The sequence below is a fragment of the Gossypium arboreum genome, chromosome 12 (assembly GCF_025698485.1).
Source record: "Gossypium arboreum isolate Shixiya-1 chromosome 12, ASM2569848v2, whole genome shotgun sequence".
NCBI classification, from domain to species: Eukaryota; Viridiplantae; Streptophyta; class Magnoliopsida; order Malvales; family Malvaceae; genus Gossypium; species Gossypium arboreum.
Genome location: NC_069081.1, coordinates 99,574,257 through 99,595,205, shown reverse-complemented (window position 1 = coordinate 99,595,205; position 20,949 = coordinate 99,574,257). Strand labels below are relative to the sequence as shown.

Genomic DNA, 20,949 nt, shown 5'->3' with positions numbered 1-20,949 from the left:
TTGGCATTTAAAATATTGGTTGGCTCAATTGAGAATTTGGGATCTTTCCCATTAGACAAGTCTTAGTCAAACTAGTTTAAATGGTATTTGTATTTCCTTTTTCCAAAAGGTTATTTTTAGTTAATGAAATTTAAGCTTCTAATCATCTAATTTTAGGGGAAAGATATTTGTCCTCTACAAAATTAACAAAATTAGATTTAAGCTTACTATTTTTTTTAAAACATTATCTTATACTTAAAACTACTTATAACCCCTTCCCAATATTTTAATAGGAAAATATTATGTTTCAGCACACTCGAACCCACGTTCTCCTACACTGACAACAATGTCAGTGTCTACCTGTGTGGACAAAAATAGGCCATTTTGAGGGCCACATTTCTCACCCAAATTTTCCATCAACCTATAATAACACTTAAATACATTCACCAACCAATTCAAGACATTAAAACCAAATCAAAATCACACTTATGCATGGCATATTAGCTCATATATTCAAGTGTTTTAAACTTACCAAATTCACACTTATGTTCATAGGCAAATTTTATCAATTATACTAATTTGAAACCATTCATCAATAGGTTTATATACTCTCCACCATATAACCATTTCAACACATATCAAACATTATAAAGACTTATATAATTACATCAAAGTATGCTCAACACTAGCCATTTCTATGGCTAGTTACAACCAAAATATTTCATCATTTGATCTATTTTAGCCTTTACATGCCATTACATCAAAAGTAAGCTTGTTTCATATACCGAGAAGTCTAAGGGATAGTGTGATGTGACTCCGATCAAATTTCAACCTTCACGAGCCTCCGAGTACTATAAAACAGAGGAAAATATAATAGAGTAAGCATTTAATGCTTAGTAAGTTCGTATAATAAGAATTTAACTTACCAATCATGTATTTCAGGTATTTCAAGTATTTCAGGTATATTCGAGATATACTTCATTTTAATCTCATACTTTCTCATATCAAGAGTTTTGTCTGTTGAATTATTGAAATATCGATGGATACCTAGGTAGTACACACGAAGTGTACGAATCAATAATCCGTCAATTCATATTTGGGGATACCCATAAGGGCACATAATCAGGAAGCACTCTTTTGAGCCATTTAACAAGATGCTCATGTAAGCCATGTAATGGGAAACTTATCCGGGTTATAATAGGAAACTCATAAGAGTTTAAAACAGGAAGCTCATTGAGCTTAACAGGTAACTCCGAAGAGTTATTATCAGGGAGCTCCGGATAGCCATTTAACAGGAAGTTCAAGCGAGCCATATCAAGAAGCTCACAAAGAGCCTATATCAATATGCTCATAAAGATCTACGGTATGTCTGTAATGCAGGATCAATACCGATCATATAACAGGAGGCTCACAAAAAGCTGCGGTATATTTGCAACACATGCAAGATCAATACCGATCAGGATGCTCACAGGAACCATGTAACGAGAAACTCAAGAGGGCTTATAACAGGATGCTCTTTTGAGCTATGGTGTGTTTGCAACATATGCAGGACCACAACTAATATGGGAAACTTGCATCCATTGATTTTCATCTATTCAAATAAGATTTATTATTTATAGGGCATTATCAGACATGTGATCAATTTCATGCATAAGACATTTATACAATTCACACATATAGAACATTCATTTCAAATGTATTCATATACATAATTTAGTTACACGAACTTACCTCGACACTTGTTCGTATGCGAAAATCTACTAATATGATACTTTTTGTTTTCCTCGATCCAATTCCACATTTGGTCTTTCCGGATCTATATAAATGAATTTAATCATCAATTTATTACATTTCATATTCAAATCAACCCAATTCACTTTTTAGGCAAAAGTACCATTTTGCCCCTATACTTTTGATTAATTCCAATTCCGTCCTAAGGCTCGGAACTTGAAATTCATGCAATTTAATCCTTATTCCAAGCCTAATAAATTTTTATATATAACATTTACAGCCCATGTATTTCACAAAAATCAGAAAATTTCCATGAATTTTACATCTTTACAATTTAGTCCCTAAATCACAATTTCATCAAAATTTCCTTTACAAAAGTTGTTTATCTATCAACAACCTTTCATTTTCTACCATAAATTTCAAAATTTCAGCATACTCATCCATGAAAAAATTTTAATACTTTGATATCTTTACAAATTGGTCCCCAAAATAGATAGATTAAGTTATTACAATATCGAAAAAGTAAAAATTACTAAAAACGGGACATGATTACTTACCCAATTAATCTTGCTTGAAATTCTCTCTCTTAACTAGGGTTTCCATAGAAAATATTTGGGGAAGATGAAGAAATAAGATGATATTAGGCTATTATCATCTTTATTTATTTCAAATTCCAATTTAGTCCTTTTATTTTTCTAATTGTCTATGGATGATTCATCATAAATATCTACTAACTCCATTTAATGGTTTAATTTCCATATAAGGACCTCAATTTTTTGAATTCCATAGCTATTTGATACTTATAGCTACTAGAACTCAACTTTTACATTTTATGCAATTTGGTCCTTTTATCAATTAAACATGTACTCCGTAAAATTTTCTTAATGAAATTTTTATAGTTATTCCTATCATAATGTAGACCATGGAATAGTATTAAAATAAAATTTTCTTTCTGGTTCGAATTTGTGGTCCTGAAACCACTGTTTCGATTTCACTGAAAACGGCCTGTAATGCCCCAAAACTTCAGTAATTTAATTTGCGTGTTTTGTTGTATGTGGCTTGCTTACTTTGCTGGTTAAGGGGGTTATAAGAGGTGTGAGAAGTCCTGGGTTCAAACCTAGGCTTTAGCAAAATTTTGTCTTTTTATTGAATAACCCTTGTTTACTGCTAGTGGACTCTTAAATTAATGAGAGCGTTGCAAGACATGAAGGGCTGGCTAGTCAGGTGGCTTGTGGCTTGTGGCGTGTGGTGTGTGCCTAGGGTTCTTGAGTTCGAGCTACACTTGGCGCAAAAGAATAATATTGTACTGCTCTCGCAAGGTAGGTGGTAAAGTTTGGCCGAAACACTAAGAGTGTAGTGGTTGTGTGAGAGTGGATAGCTGAATTTGAGGAGAGGATAGTGGGAATGGGTGAGGGAGTTATCGGTTTGAATTGATGAACAGGAAAAATAAGAGAGAATCGAGAAAGTGGGGAGTTGTGGGGTAGTGCTGCCGAAGGAGGACTCTCCTTAGCCATACGGTTGTAGGTTGGTGAGACATTTGGCTACCGAAATTTTCTTTTGGATTTGTGCTCTCAAATTTGATAGTTCCATCTCTTCTTCGATTTTCTTCTCTTTTCTTTTTCATTATCCATCGATTTTATTGTTCATTGCTAGCCGAGTACCACTTGTATCTTATGAGCATTTGTTTTCATAATAGTTTTGTTGGACGACTCTTCTGTTGTGTAGGTTTTTAGTTCAGTTCTTCTCCCCCACCCTCACTTCCTTTCTGTATTTTCATACCTTAGCCGAACCACCACCTTCTTCTTTTTTTCTGTCGGCTTCCAATGTTTGCTTTCACTGTCGTTTCAACCGAATATAACAGAATCTTCTTCTCCTCTTCTCTATTCACGACTCTCTCTTAACTCTTTTTACCTTCTTTGGTGGTTGGCCAAATATCGACTAGTAAGTTGTTCTGCTCTTTTGGTTTTCCCTTCTTCTCTCTTAATGCTGACCCTCTTTCTTTAAATGACTCTGGTATTCTTTAGGGGCAATACTTCGTGAGGGGTAAAGAAGTGCGTAAGTGTTACGGAAGTGATCAGAACCTTTCGCTTGTCTCTCGATTGAAGGTAGCGTTTTCGTGGTAATTGTTTTAGACTGGGTTATTTGGCTTGGAATCCTAACTATTGGCCGAATGCTCTTATCTCTATTATTGATCATCTGTTACTGATCATGTATAAGTAAACATGATTAATAAAGATCGTTTGTTATGCAGTATTCATCAAGGAGTTTGTAGCCAGCCTTCGTCAAACGGTTCATACGGGGCTAATCTCACTTTTGCAATCAAGGCAAGTTTTGGGTATTATTTCAGGTTAGGGAATAGAAAAGGGTGATTAACTTTAGAATCGAATGACTAACGAAACATCATGATTGAATGTAGGTTTGGGAAGCGCTTGGGTTGGTCACACGTTTCGCAATAAGTGTGTAATCACACTATCATTAGCAATAGATCGGCAAAAGAATGTTCAACTGTTGACACTACATGAGCGTATGCTCGCAGGTGTGGTGAGTCGAATGCTCAAAATGTGGGCATTCAATCGAAGAATCCACCATGAACGATTTCATGAGTTAGGCCGATTTTAAGTCACGATGGGCCAAAATGGGTCGTGTGGGCCCCACTCGTGGGCCCCACACAGGCAAACCGCACAAATGTGTGGAGATTGTTGGGCCAGATGTGTAGTTTGCATGGCCAAGGCCATTATTTGGGCTTATTGGGCCACACGAGGGTGTGGGCCCACATGGGTCGTAATATGGGATTGAGCCCATTTTTACTGTTTAACTGTTAAGGTTGCACGGGTCGCGCGAGATGATTGTGGACCTATTATTGAGTCGGTAAGTATACCTAAACCCTAATTTATGAAATGACTATTATACCTCTATGAGGTAAATGACGAAAATACTTCTATGTGATGTATGACTGTTTGAGCATGCCATTCTTATCATATCTACATTTATATTATGTTGCATTGCATAGGGTGGGATATACATATTGTTGGAGGAAGTGTACTGAAAGGCTATAAGCCTATTATTGACAACTTTGCTGCAAATACTGTTAGTACCGAAACCGGTATTTTATTCTGGAGTGTAGGGATGGGTGGGTTGATTTATTCACCATATGGAGTGTAGGGCTAGACGGAGTGGAGTGTAGAGGATGGTTGGGTAGGATCTCTTTATGCATTGTTGATACTGTACTGTAATGGGCTAAGGCCTTCACTGATATTGCTAGTGATATGGGCTTAAGCTAAACTGTTCATCATTGTATGTTTGACTGATTATTAAATAAGGATTACACACTGGGTTTCATAACTCACCTTCTCTGCTTAACTATAAAGGTAACCCTTAGGCGGGTAGGTGTTGCGAGGGACTCAGAGATGGCCACACCACTATCTATAATTTTGTTTTGACTTTACTAAAAGTAGGGTTATTTAGGGCATTTCATGTAATAAGGTCGTTTTAAGTTTTTTTTGGGGATTTTATTAAATTGATTTATATCCGTTAGCCGTAGAACGCGGGTTTTCAAAAAGTAAGGGTCCGTTTGTTTGCAAGGATTTGGTTTTCTGGAAAATATTTTCCTAGTTTTACAGTGTTTGGTTGCAGGAAAATAATTTACATGGGAAATGATTTTCCAAAGCACGGTAAAAAGCGAGCCTTTTTTACGGAAAATGTCTTACAGATTTTTAATCGGTAAGACATTTTTCGAAAATTCTTCCTCCCATCTCACTATCCGTTCTTCATCTGTTCTGAGATTTTCCAAAACAAGGTAAGACTTTCTCCTTCTTCCGTTCTTCATCCAATTCTGTAAGATTGGTTTTGGGTACGACTTTTTCTTCTTTTTCTTCTTTTCCCTGACTGATCTGAATTGATCCTGCTTTTGGGATTGATACTTGTTCGATATTCCTTAACCATGGTGTTTTTGGCTTGGGATGTTGTTGAATTCTCTAATTTCGACTTTGATCCATTTCGTGCTTGATTTCAGATCAAACTTATTATTATCATTCAATTCATTGAATTCCATGTTTTTTCTCTTTTGATGTGTAAATTGAATCTTTCTCCCAATTGACATGTTCGATTTTTTTAAAATTTCTTTATAATTTACTTCTTTTATTAAGAGATTTTCTTTCTCATTAATTAGTTTTATCGTAAGCACACATAAATCCATTATATGTTCCTACCATCTCTTCTATGTTAGTCTAGTTTTCGTTCAGAAGCAATTAGTGTGATTCTTTTAGCCTTAGGTTGTTTTGCTTCTCATATAGCAGATTTGTATTCCAATAAGTACATCAGCCGAGTTGGCGCAGATTTTACCATGGATGTTTTATCATAAGGCTATTGGAGTCACAACCTTTTACCTCTTTGTCGAAGGACATGCAGCATCTCCCAATGTTTCCAGAGTTTTGGAATCTATTCCTGTGAGTTTATGAAGACTTTGGCTTCCTCTGAATTAATTTTTCTCTGTATTTCATTTATAAGTTGAAGTTTCAATTGATTTTCCTCCGCTTGTTTGTCTGAATTACTTATGAAATAAGTTATATGTTGTTGTTCATTTATATGTTGTTGTTCATTTATAAGTTGAAGTTTCAATTGATTTTATGCTTGTTTAATTATTACTTTAGCTAAAAGCAAGGTTGTTCTCAATGTTTCTTCCTACTATTTTTTTAACTAATACCTTTGCTGAATGTGAAGTCTACCAGTGATAAATTGTCTTTATTTTGCATTTATTTCATGCTTTCTTTCATTATATTTGTGCACATACAAATATTCACCATCTGTTGCTTTTCTGGTTCTTTAGGGACAAGTCCCATACATAGATTTGAACTGGATATTTTTGTTTACCTCAGTCTCTTTACTACTGCTATTTTTGAGTTGTAAGACTTATTAAGATATGGGAAATGCAACAAGCTATTAAGGCACTAAACCTCTATAAATTTGAACTGGATATCTACTGCTATGAGATGAGACTTTTAAATTGAAATTTATAAACTGGAAGCAATATTAAGGATGATGTTTTATAGCGTCCCCACCTCCCAAGCAATTCATAAGGCATTACGATTATGCATGATGAGTTTTTTGGTTAATATTCCTGTGAGGTGTTCAGGGACTATATTACATTGCATGAGCTAGAACCATCTTGGATCTTGATTATCAACGGTTCTTTCATTGTCTATATAAATATTATTCTTTGCAGGCATTCATAATTGCTTCAACTACAAAGAGGAAGAGTTACTTCACTGGTATAAACTTGAAGGCAGTCTTTTTTTCTTTTTTTCCTTGGATGCGTTGCTTTATTGCACCTTTTTGCTCGATACAAATGTATGGATGCGCTGATGTCAAACTACAGACCTCTGGTTTTTTTAGGTACAGGGAACATGTTGTTTGGGGTGATAAAGACCTTAGGCTGAAACTCCTAAGAAAGGGGATTTTAACTCTCAAATATACTCCTATGGTAATGACAATTATAACGTTTTAGAAAATAAGAAATGACAGGAAATTAAAACTACTTTTATAAGCATCCATCTTTAAAATTCAGTTCAAAATGATGTATGATTTTAACTTAAACGGATAAGACGCCTTTTTGCTACAATGCGTAACTTAAATGGATATGCTGGCATATAAAGGCTCTAGTGCTATGCTGGAAGGTGTCATCGTAGTTGAGGGTAGTCGTTTGAACTTGAAACAACAGAAATTCAAACATTTTATATGGATTACTTGTCTAGGAAATGCATTACTATTTTGGATCATTTGATTATTATTATAGTTAAATAATATGTTTTACAAGTTATCTTGTACTTGTGATAATGTGTTAAAATTTCTGACTTGCAAACAAACATGTGTCAATGTTCAAGAAGAACTATGACTATCTTCCAAACGAAACACATTTTGGTTTGTATAGAGAAGCAACTCGTGGTAACCCAAACTACTTCTTGACTTATGGGAATGAGAAAGAAGCTGCACGTGTTCAAGATGAGCTTCGTCCAAATGGTGCTCATTGATGGCACAATTATATGAAAACTCCAGACTATGGTGACTATGTACTAATGGAAAATCTTGATCAAATAACTTGATGCAATATTAGCATCACAAATACATGTCTCATAGATTCTTATGTAATTCAATATACTTTGCATATCTGTATAAAGGGTGGTAAGGATAAAGGGTGTTTGGGGCATTAGGGATGGGGATGGGATATGTGCAGCTGGTCATTGATAATAGAGAAAATTTTATGTTGCTTTCATATCATTGATATACATGTTAGTAACTGAAACTGCTTGATTTGTAAGAATGATAGTTGCTTTTATAACACAATTACAAATAATTTATTTGACTTTGGTTGGTTTCAATTGACTTTCGATTAATATTTTAACTTAATAATTAAGTATTATTATATATTTAATTTGATTAATTTATATAAATAAATCATTGCAATATATGTAAAAATAATTTAAAATATAAATTTATTAATATATATGTAAAACAACTTCTAGGAAAATATTTTCAAGAAATCATCAAACAATGTAAAATATTTTATACAGATTCATCCAAACACCAGAAAAGTAAATCATTTTTCAGAAATCATTTTCCAAAAATCATTTTCAGGAAAATATTTTACCTGCAAACAAACGGAGCCTAAAATAATTTTCAAGTATCATGCTACGTAACCTGATTTAAAAGTTTCCGCAACGACAATGCTTCAAAGTGTAATAACGACCTAACAAATGACATGTTTTACTAAAAAAATTTGTAATTTGGCAAATGGATTATACAAGTTAATTTTTCAAAAGAATCACAAACAAGGTTTAACACAGACGAGCTTTTCTATTAAATCTGCAATTCTTTTCCAAAACTCACTCTAATGTGACATCACAGATGCGTCCCTAACGTCTAAGTCGGGTTTGGGGTGTTACACGAGCTGTTACATAAGTCCTTACTTATTTCTATTCTGTGTAGAAGGGTTATCTTTGCTGATGCGGTTAGCAAGTCAGGAAAGGAAAATCTTAGGGGCAAAAGTTTGTAGATCTTTCCCACCAATCACCCATCTCATGTTTGCAGATGATTGTATACTGTTTGGAGAGGTTTCAGAAATAGGGATTAATGTGATTAAAGATATCTTAAGTGAATATGAATCTTGCTCAGGACAATAAGTGAATTTTGAAAAATCCACGGTTTTTTTCAGTATGAATGTGAATGGTCAGGATAAGAACTTGGCTTTCTAGGTACTCAATGTTCGTTGTTCAACAGATCCGGAGAAATACTTAGGATTACCGAAGATGGTGGGTCGAAGAAGAAAAATGACATTCCAAGGTTTGAAAGACAGATTGAAGCAAAAGATATACAGTTGGAGTATAAGACATATCTCACAAGGTGGAAAAGAGGTATTTATCAAAGCTATTTTGCAAGCAATTCCTACATACACGATGTTTTACTTTCTTTTGCCAAAATCTTTTTGTATGGAAATGAAGAACATTATAGGGCCTTTCTGGTTCAAAAAAAGTCATGGGAAGAGAGGCATGTACTGGTGTGATTGGAAGTCTTTATGTGCACTTAAGGAAGAGGGTGGTATAGGATTTCGTAATTTGTCTTTTTTTACAATTGCATGATTGGCCAAACAGGGTTGGCGTTTGTTACGTAATCCTAATTCTTTATTAGTGCGAACTTTGAAAGCCAAATATTTTAAAGACTTCGATTTTTTTAAATTCTAGGTTAGAAAATTTACCTTCTTTTACCTGGCAGAGCTTATGGATTGCAAAAAGGGCTCCTTTTGAAGGGTTTGGGTTGGAAGATTGACGATGGGAGGAAAGTCACTATTTGAGGAGATGCTTAAGTTCCTGGAAATGATGATTTTAGAGTTCATAACATGGATGCTAATTTGAGTCTAAATACAGTTGCAGATTTGATTGATGCCAATATAAGAAAGTAGAAAGTTAAGCTAATTTGTAATACCTTTATAGATAAGGATGCGGAGAGCATTTTATGCATTTCTTTGCCCATGAATCTGCATGAAGATCATATCATTTGGCGTATTCGATTTATAGTGGGCATAAATTTATTTTACAAGATGGACAGAACCAAGAACAGTTAAATTACAGAAAATTTTACAAGAAATTGTGGAATTTAAATCTACCCCCAAAAATTAAAATTATAAACTAGAGGTTTTCCTATAACTATTTGCCTACTTTTAGTAATCTACACTTTAAAAGAATGATGGGTTCCGCCATTTACTGAAGATGTCAGACTAGAGCAGAAATGAGGGAACACTTGTTTAGAGAGTGTTCTACAACAAAGGAGACATGGGAGAAGTTAAATGTTACCTGGCCTGTAACACCCCTAACCCGTATTTGTCACTGAAATAAAGTTTCAGAGCATTATCGAACTTATCGATTAAACAATCATACAATTATCATATCCAAACAAATATCATTCAAATACAATTATACAATCCTTAAAACGAGCCATCTAGGCAAAAAATAAACATTAGAAGTGGTTCGGGACTAAACCGAGAACTCACAATTTTTTTGAGAAAACATAAAAAATTTTCAAAATACAGAGGACACACGCCCATATGGCCCGGTCGTGCGTCTCACACGGCCAAAGACGCGCCTATGTGGACATTCAAAATGGGATCACATGGCTGTGTCCCAGCCCATGTCCTACCTCGTGTAACTAACTTGGGTCACACGGCCAAGTCATACGCCCGTGCGCTAGCCCGTGTGGAGCTACTGACTTGTTTTCTAATTAAGTACCAAGGGACACATGGCTGTGCCATCTAACCGTGTGCCACACACGACTGAAATACACGCTCGTGTCTCTGCCTGTGTAGACCAAATAGGCTATTTTCCAAACCATTTTTCTTACCCAAAGAGGTTCCAACCTGCACACCTCAATATACATATAATCATAGCATAAATCAGCCTTCAAAACTAACCAATATCAAGATTATATCATGTACTAATCACACATACAACATGATATCCACAAGCACATTCATTTGACCACTTTTAAACATACTAAAAATTCTTCCAAAGTATACTTAAATGATCAATTACCTATTTTAGACTATGTGCCTAACTCAGCACACATGCTCATCTCAATTCTAAACATTTGCTTCACAAAATACTAATCCTATAACACCCCTAACCTGTATTTATCGCCGGACTAGGGTTAAGCGGCATTACCAAACATATCGAAATACTTCGCATTCATTTCACAAACATCATAGCATCATAGTCAAACATCAACATAAGTCCCTTTCTTAGGTCAATGAGACCTTAAACATGCATTAGGAAAAGGTCGGGACTAAACCGAACATGTTCACGACTTCCAACAACTAGGAAATTTTTCTATTCTGTTAATGTCACACGCCTGTGGGACTAGGCCGTATGCCTTACACGGCTATCAAACACACCTATTTGAACCAACCATGCTAAAACAGAGTGACCATACTGACTTTCACCCACAGCCAATAGATACGCCCGTGTGCTATGGCCGTGTGATACTTAGCTAGCTACTGACTTATGCCCACGGCCATATGACACGCCTGTGTGTCAAGGCCGTGTGATTCTTAATAGAATATTGTTTTTCTTACACGTCCACAAGGCATGCCTATGTCTCCTGACCGTATGGCATAATGCAGACTTGTTTAAGCCAACTTGCCACCCATTATGGGTCAACCTACAACAAGGCAACAAGCGTATATGTATAACCCAATCAACCATTCTTCATTCTAAAACATACATCATTCATTCTCATACCAAGCACTCATCAAACCTACCTTCTACTTTATCCAACTAAGACATGCCATAGTTGCAAATTAACATCACATATCATAAGCCATTATCAAATATGAGTTCAAACACAAATTAGCTAAATTTCATGGCTAACTTTTTACATCACAAAACATACTTCACAACTACTAGCCTATACATGCCATACTTCAAATATTTACATTTTTAAAAGTACCAAAATGAGATCAATAGTGTGGTGACGATCCTTGACTATCCCCGAGCCTTCAGTAACTACGATAACTGTAAAACAGACAATAATCACACAGAGTAAGCTTTCAAAAGCTTAGTAAGCTCGTACTCAAAACATTCATAGTATATGAATATAAAATGATAACCTATGAGTATTTGTACAATTTCAATCCATATAATTATATCAACTCAATGAGATTCATTTACATAACATCATCTACCACTTAGGCATTATACATACCTGAAGCTTCCCATACTTGTTCACTTTTGTACTAACCTCATGTAGAATGTTATGAGACTTTCCATAAATTATTCAAATTTTATACATCAACACACTTAGTGCTATAAGGTTAGCCGAAGCTAAATAATTTCGCACACTTAGTGCCATCTCAAATAACCGAGACTAAGTCGGTATCGCACACTTAGTGCCTCAAGTAGCCGAAGCTAGTTAAATCGCACACTTAGTGCCAAAGCTAGTTTGAATCGCACACTTAGTGCCAAAACTTCCGTTTCATCACCATATTATCCAATTCAATTATATACAACCTATGTATAATAAATACATCAAAACATACTTAACATCATATTTTAAGTAAGAACTTACCTCGTACTCGGAATTTGTCAACTCGGACTGTCTACTTGATAACCTTCGACTTTCCTCGATCTAAGTCCGAATTCTTCCTTTCTTGATCTATAGGTTTTCAAAATTAACCCTTTTATTCACCAATTAATTCAATTCAATCTATAAACATATATTTAGGGCATTTTACAATTTAACCCTCATATTTTCTCATTTTGACACTTTAGTCTCTAATTCACAAAATTACAAAATACACATAATTTGCATATACTTATGCTTGGCCAAATTCTTCTAGTACTCATACTAGTCCACACATTTCATTTATTTCACATTTTAGTCCCTCAAAACAACATTTTCACAAATTAGCCCAAATTTGCTAAAATCCAAAGACAAAACATGTAAGCTCAACATCAAGCTTTCATATTTTACCATTTAACAACACAAAACTCATGAATTCATCCATGACACATTTTTAAATCATCAACAAAATCAGAAATTAAGACATGGGTTTTATAATACACTTAGCAACGATCACAAAAATATAGAAATTATCAAAAACCAAAACAAAAACATACCCGGTTTAAGCTTCCAACTAGCCTAACCCTAGAACTCTTGATCTTTTCTTTTTGTTCTTTAATTTTCGGTACAAACAAGACATATAATGTCTATTTTCATGTTTTGTTATAACATATATTACTTTATTAAACATTTGACCATTATAACCTTTATTAAACCATTATAATTTCACCTAACACATATCCTTTTTTGTCCATTCAAACTTCCAATAGTCAAAAAACCACATAAGGACCTTTCAAATATAAAGCCAACTCAAATAAACACTTTAACATCTAGCACATAATTTTTACATTTTATATGATTAGGTTCTTTTTACAAATTAAGCACACAAACAGTTAAATTTTTGCATGAAACTTTCATACATCAATTTAAGTATCATACACAAAATAATATTAAAATATTTTTTTAAACTCGAATTCTAATTCTCCATTTTCAGTTACAGAAAGAAATAAGGAGGAAAGCTTTAATTTGGTTGTATTTATTATGTTTATTAACTAATTTACTTAATTAACCTTTCACTAATTAAAAATTTACTCAATATGCCAAGCCAACATCCTCCACTATCTCATTAATGGTTTATTTACTAAATAATGACCTCCATTTTAAGATTCCATAGTTATTAAAAACTTTTAACTATTATAACACAACTTTTACACTTTACGCGATTTAGTTATTTTTTATTAAATTAAGCATGTAAACATTAAATTTTCTTAATAAAATTTTTATACAAACCTACTAACATGCTATAGACATTCAAATAATAATAAAATAAACATTTAGATTTCAAATTTATGATCTCGAAACCACTGTTCTAATTTTACCAAAAACGAGGCTACATGGCTTATTGCAAATGCAAACACTAAATTCAAAGAATGGATTAAAAACATTTTTTATTCAAATTCTATAGCTATGTGTAGGATGATAGCATGTGCAATGTGAGCGATATGAACATCAAGAAACAGATTCATTCATGAAGGAGAGTTGAAATCGGGATCTCAAATAGCAGATTTCGTGATCAACTACTTTAAGGAACTTGATGGGTTGGATACACACCTACTAGTGAGAAGGATACATACGGACAGATGGGTAGCTCCGAATGGATTAATGGTAAGAATCAACTTCGATACTGCATTTAACAAGCAAAAGAATAAGTCTTGCTTCGGGTTGGTGGTTCGAAATGAAAGAGCATAAGTTATTTGTTCAAGAACAGTCATGCACGAGAATATACCGTTTGTTTTTGCAGCAGAAGCGATGGCGTGTCCTCATGCACTTAATCTTAGGTTAAATCTCAGACTAGGGGAGGTTGAAATCGAAAGAAATTTTCGTTCGGTGATCCGTAAACTGTAAGCTGAGGAAGAAGAAAGATCTAAGATAGAAACTTATATTAAAATTCTAAGCAACTAAGATTAGGTTTTGGGTCTTGTGTCTTGTAATTTATTCATAGAGAATCTAATAAGGTTGCTTATATCATAGCTACATAAGGAATCAAAAAGAGGGAGACAACTTATCTGATGCATATGATTCCTTCTGTCGTGGAGGGAGCGGTGGATGCTGATCGAAGATGGATGGAATCCATGAGGGGGTGAAGAGGCAGCGTTGAAGGAGAGAATGAAAATAGACTTGAATGGTCAGTGGGTTTGATGTATTTCAAAGATGCATTGATGAGGGTGACTGTTTCTAATGAAAGTTAATGGAGCATAATGGTGAAGTTTCTGCGGTTCCCCATGTTTTTTTTTTGTTGCTTTTCAGGAGAGGGGTTAAGTAATGGATAACAGCTAGGATGAAGATGTCTCTAGAGCTTCCCCGTTCTGCAATCTGGATCCTTGTTTTATTTTTTGGGCTGTTTTGATTTTTTGACTTTTGTTAACAACTCATTTTGGGCTTGTTTTTTATGAATAAAGATCCAGATATTATATTCAAATAAAAAATTGAATTAAGATAAATATGATTGAAAATATATATACAAGAATAGCTGAAAATAAGTTGAATATGAGGAGCCGGCGAAATTAATGGGTTTTGAGGGATACAATTTTCGTCTACAACGTCATTATCAATGGAATGAGTTGATCCATATTTTTAGAGTTACACCCGTTATAAGTTTTGGTGATCAATTTTAGCCATAATTCGGCGATCGGCAAAGTGCAGGTAGATGAGTTTGGAAAGGCCACTCAAAATCATTACTTTTTCCCTTTCCAAAGACCTTACTTGTGCATTAATTAAAGAACAGCATGAAATTCTTTTAGCTTGTCTCCTTAATAAAGAAAGCTCCTCATTCAAAATTACTAAACCTTTTTATATACATAGCCTCTTGTTACAGGCAAAATTGTTCTTACTTGTTTCAACAGTTTACTGTAAAGCCTCCCTCCCTTTGTCTGCACTCAAAGAACAAGGAGCTGCACATTTATGCATCCAAACCCTTTAAAACTCCTACTAAAAACTCACATTTTTCACTCCCATCCCATCTTTGCAATTTCGAACCACACCCATGTCCACTCAACCGCAACAACCCGTTGTCGTTCTACCAAATACGGTGCCAGGGCAAGCGCCGCCATCCCATAATCACTCGGATGGATCGTTTGGAACAGTGTTTATAGTGCTTGCAGTGATCATTGTTATATCAGCTATAGCTTGCTTTCTTGGAAGGCTGTGTAACCGGGGCAAGAATCAAACGAAACCCTCCGACCATAACCATAATTTCGGTCCTAAAGAAAGGGACGTGGAGTTGGGGTTCGATGGGAGGGTTCCGGCTGCCAAACCAGGTGAGCATGATGGTGACCCCAGCAAAGGGTTCAAAATGCCTGGCAATGGAGATCATAGAGATCCAACAGAAATTAGAATGCCTGGAAATGGAGATCCAACAGGAATTGGAATGCCTGGAAATGGAGCTCCTACAGGAATTAGAATACCTGGAAATAGAGATCCAACAAGAATTAGAATACCTGGAAATCGGGGTCCCACTGAGTTCAGAATTGCCGGACTTAAGCCTGGGGATGATGGAGCGCTGAAGCCTGATGCATGATACTAGCATCGCATGGAATAAGTTCCAGGCTCGTTGCAGTTCATAATGTCGCCCTTTTTCTTTTTTTTCCCTTTCCTATAAGTTATGTAGTTTCTTAGTTTTATTATCTTGCGTACATGTATTTATTTACTTTTATTCATCGTATAATATGGTAAAGGCGAATAAGATAGCAATTTTCAATCAAGAAATTATGCATAACAATTAAGGTCATGATCAAACAAAATATTGTTTTACATCACAGTATTTGTAGTTTTTATGAAGGATTTCACTTTTGAAAATAGTTCATTAATATCAGAATTTATTATTTATTTAGGAAGGGTCACTTATATTGGCGTAAAATTTAAGAAGTTTCATAATTTTTTATATGATTAATGTTTTAATAATCTAATCATTGGATTTGTCAAGATATTTATATTTGTCATACATGTAAAATTTTGAATTGATACAAAATATCATTTATATTAATATATATTTAACGGTAGTAAGTTTTTTTATGTAAAATGAATAATTAAAAATTTTATTTATACTAAATTTGACATGCATGATCTACCTAAAATGAAGCATGAAATATAACGTTTGGATTGTTAAAATATTAATTTTATAAAGGAGTTATGGAAGGATGTAAAATGACTTCAGTTTTACATTGATATAAGTAGATTCCTCCCTCCCTTTTTTTTTGAGAAAATGATTATCTAACCACTATTATGTAGACCTGATCATGGGTCGGGTTATCCACACAAGACCGAAGGCCAGCTCGAAAAGTGAGAGGATTTGAACAAAAATATAAGCCCGAAAATGAGTTTGGGCAAAAATTAATGCCCACTCCAAATTTGCCTAATTTTTCTCCTACTGCTATTTATTGTTATTTTGATGTTATTTGCTATTATATTGTTACTATTTTATTGTTATTATTTGGATATTGTATAAATCTTGTTTGTTTATTAATTTTACTACTATTTTAGAAGCATTTGCTTGCTATTTTGCAACTATGTTAATGTTATTTAAGTAACTTTGTTTAATGTATTTTCAATTTGTTGGAAAATATATTTTTAGTGTATTTGATGAATTATATTTTTTAAATTTATTTTAATATGGAAAAATTTAATACGAGTGAAACCAAAATATAGTTTAACATTTTTATTTGAGTTAGACTTGAGTAAAATTTTATACCCATTTTTCAGATTGAGCCAAACTTGAACCTACAAAACGGACTTAAAACTTTGCATTGACGTGGTCCGAATCCGACCTATGATAAAGTCTACTATTATATAATGACCCTTTGCTTCCTTCTTTAATAAAAAATTATTGTTATGCAAAAATTTCTTTGTGAATAAATTTTAAATTATGTGTAGATTACATCTAGATTTATTGTAATATATATTTGGATATATTTAAATTATAAATTCAATTATGATTCGTAATACATGCTTTTAATTATAGTTATTGGTTATTTGTGCTTTATAATTGTATTTGTAACGTTCTTTAAAAAAATATTGGTTATGTCATACTTAAATATTTTATTTTTATTTTTCTTTTGTTTGACATGTAAAATATTTATTTATATAAATTTTAATTGAATTCGTTTATGAATTATTTAGCACTGACTTAATTAAAATTTTAAAAATAACTTTTAAAAAAAAATATTGTTGTAACGGGGTTTATAACTTTATTTTATATAATATCTTTGAAACCTTCACAAGTTTTTTTTAAACTAAATCTTAAAAAAAAAAGAAAAAGTTTATTGCTTTCTAAAATAAATATCCAGGCACAAAAAAAAAACTTCTACTAAAATAAAGTCAACAATAATTTTGTTGATACAAAATTTTGGTGAGGTTGGTGGCTATTCACTTTGTGAATCAAGAATTGCAAGCGGAAGTGTTGAAGGATGAGGGGTTATGAGGAGCTCTCATGGAGCTTCATTGAGAGAGAGATAGAAGGAGAGAGCCTCTTTTTCATGTCTTTGAGAGTGTATAAAAAGGGGTACTTGGTAAGACTCAAGTAATGGTATCCTATAAATAATATAGGGCGGCTATAAAATTATGTAACTGTGATGAAAATATATAAATTTGTAAAATAATTAGTTGTATGGGACATTAAAAGCGAAATGTAATGATTAAAGTATGAATGCACAAAATTATAAAAATAAAGTATAAACGCGCATGAGGTTTCTAATTTTTTTCCAAAAAATTAAATGCACTTAAAAAGGCTTCATTTGTGAAAGTTTAAGTGGCCAAGAAGGCGAGGTATGCCTGGAAAGCTATACCATATTTAGTGCACAATAAGCCTTAAGGGCTCTTGGAAGCAAAGTCTTTTGAATGAAGTGTAGATGTTAAATATACAAGAAGTTCAAGTGTGCCATCATGGTTAAGTATAGCGAAGTTTGCCTTGAAGGCAAAGCTTTTGATAAATCAAGTTTGACTTGAAGACAAAACATATCATGTTTGCTTTAAAGGCAAAGCTAAAGTAAGTATCACACACGCCTTGAAGATAGAATGAGACTCACTTTGAAGGCAAAATTAAAGTAAATATTTGAATCATGCTCGCCTTGAAGGCAGAGTAAAATTCGCCTTGAAGGCAAAAATAAAGTAAATATTCATATCCAAAAGGCGTTAGTAACTTTGGCAAAACATATATCAACATAAGAAAATATATACCGTTCAAGGTGGGAACTTATACTTCTTTGGCAAGATTTGTGCCAACTAAGCATTGAAACTTGGTGAGGCATTATTATTTTGGCAAGACATATTCATGCAATATTTAGCCTAAGGAGGTATGTTGTATGACATTTATATTTATTAAGTTTATTGAAAATGTCGATAATTTTATAATATAACGTATATTTATATTTTTATCAAGGTGTGTTTGGAAAGGTTAAATGATATTCATTAACAAGGTATGAGCTTTTATTCCTACAAGATTTAAAATAAGTGTTGGTAAATTTTATATGCAATAATACGATTTTTTTTACATGTGAAAACAAAACACCTGAACTTGATGAATTTTAAAAGCAAACACGGCAATGTATCAATTAATCTTGTGGCATTTTTAGCCAAATATTAAAATGTGAGCATACCATTTGCAGTCACTAAAAATTGACACGCAATATGCATAGTACATAACCTTTCCTAGCCTTACAAACCATGTATTTGTGTGCATATATTCTATAACCACTAACACTATAAGCAAATCTCTTCAAAATTTATGATCTTCATTAATATTTCTCACCTTTTCCAATATTGGTTCCTTCTCCAAAATTCACAACCTTACCAAAATTCATTTTACCAAATTGGATATTTTTCATACTTCACCATGTGCATATATAATCATTCACGAAAAATCTTCAATAATATAGGTAACACTCCCTTACTTGACCCGATTGTCAGGTCTAAGTAATAAGATGTCACATTCGTTGTCGAAGCAACTACCGTCAAATACATTGTAAATAAATCAATCAAACATTCAACCATGTCATAAACACATTCACATTATCACAAACAAGTAAAGCCGAGCTTAATTGAGCTTACAAAAGCTCTTTTGTAGACCCTAGCATGAAAAAGGACCAAATTGCAAAGTTTTCAAAATTTTAGATTAGGTATTGATATTTCTGAAAAAGTACGGATATATCTTTTTAATTTCAATGTAAGAAAAATCATTCATGTATCATTGGTATCGATACCTATAATATGGTACCAATACTTCTTCTATAAAGTATTGATACTAATTTTAGTATTGATACTAATTTGCAGTTATGTTTCTTTTTGTAAAACCAACAAATGCTTAGAGTACCGGTACCTTTGTAAAGTATCGGTACCATGAATAGAGTATCGATACTTTAGCAGGTATCAATACCATTTTGACAATCTGTTTGTTAAAAAACGATTTGGAAAATGCAAGGTACCGATACCTATACTAGGGTATCAATACCATAGTGCCAAATATTAAAAAAAAAAATCTCCCATTTTGGTCCCTTATCATGCTTAAATCACAATTGACTCAAATTGTGCCTTTTGGCATACTTAGAACCTTCACAAAATATGCCAAAACACACACCAACATCTTACCATATCATTACCATTCAACCAATTCAAGATATCATAAATTGAACTTCAAAACATATCAATTTAGTTTATTGAAATCAACCTCATCTATTATATCTCAATTTGACACCAAAATATATCAATTCAACCTATTGAATCACAATTAATTCAAACATATAGCTTAACTTTCAATATCATCATTTTAACATTGTCAATTCATACTCAACTATACCATTTCTAATGTTATACATATAGCTTAACATATCACCAAAATATACACACATAAATAAAAACATTAGCCTTCCCAAAATCAAACATTAGCTAGGATTCAACCAAAGGTATCAATACCAAAAGATACTCTATCCATTTTTTCAAGCATACATCATATCAAAAGCCACCTACATGTCTCATATGATCATCAATACACACATCAACCTTTTATATCAAGAGATACCAATTTAACTAGCTAATATCATTATGCAAATCACACACACACATATAATATGTTCCAAACCAACATTTACAAGACACCTATGTACATGCCACATAACTGAACTTTTAAACAATCAAAAGACTATCGAACCGATATCAGGATAGTGTGAGCTTTGAGGCAATCTGATCGACACGTTCTGCAAGTTGGCAATCTACAAGGAAAGGAAAATAACAAGGTAAGCATTACAAATACTTAGTAAGTTCACAGGTATTTAAACAACAACTTACCTCAATTACAACTTAATTCGATAAGTCACTAGATTTATGAGTTTGCCTAAACATAACAACCACATATCGATAAGGTGAGTATCAACATATATCGCTTTGTATAGTAATTCAAGCTATGACATTCCTAATCACTTATAATCAACGTTTATTCAATTTAATATCAATTTCATATAATTTTCCATCTATTATCAACAATAAATCCAATTTCAATATAATGTCATTCACTATCTTTTTTCATTATTTGAATTTCGAATCAAAATCATTAATTCGTCACATTTCCATATCGGCCCTTCGGGCTCATAT

General features: G+C 33.3%; 1 protein-coding gene and 1 long non-coding RNA gene across 2 annotated transcripts; one reads left to right on the top strand and one right to left on the bottom strand.

Annotated features, from left to right (window-relative positions):
- Positions 1–539: 539 nt before the first annotated feature.
- On the bottom strand, positions 540–14,713 carry LOC108476565 (uncharacterized). The gene is made up of 7 exons (XR_001870111.2): positions 14,099–14,713; positions 13,924–13,996; positions 12,319–12,405; positions 10,485–11,765; positions 10,053–10,085; positions 9,685–9,736; positions 540–830 (listed from the first exon to the last, which is right to left on the bottom strand). It is a non-coding gene; the product is annotated as an uncharacterized LOC108476565 (long non-coding RNA).
- Positions 14,714–15,136: 423 nt separating this feature from the next.
- On the top strand, positions 15,137–16,077 carry LOC108478705 (uncharacterized). Its single transcript, XM_017781179.2, has one exon. It carries the CDS (start codon positions 15,356–15,358, stop codon positions 15,887–15,889), a length of 534 nt encoding a protein of 177 aa, XP_017636668.1. The 5' UTR covers positions 15,137–15,355; the 3' UTR covers positions 15,890–16,077.
- Positions 16,078–20,949: the final 4,872 nt, after the last annotated feature.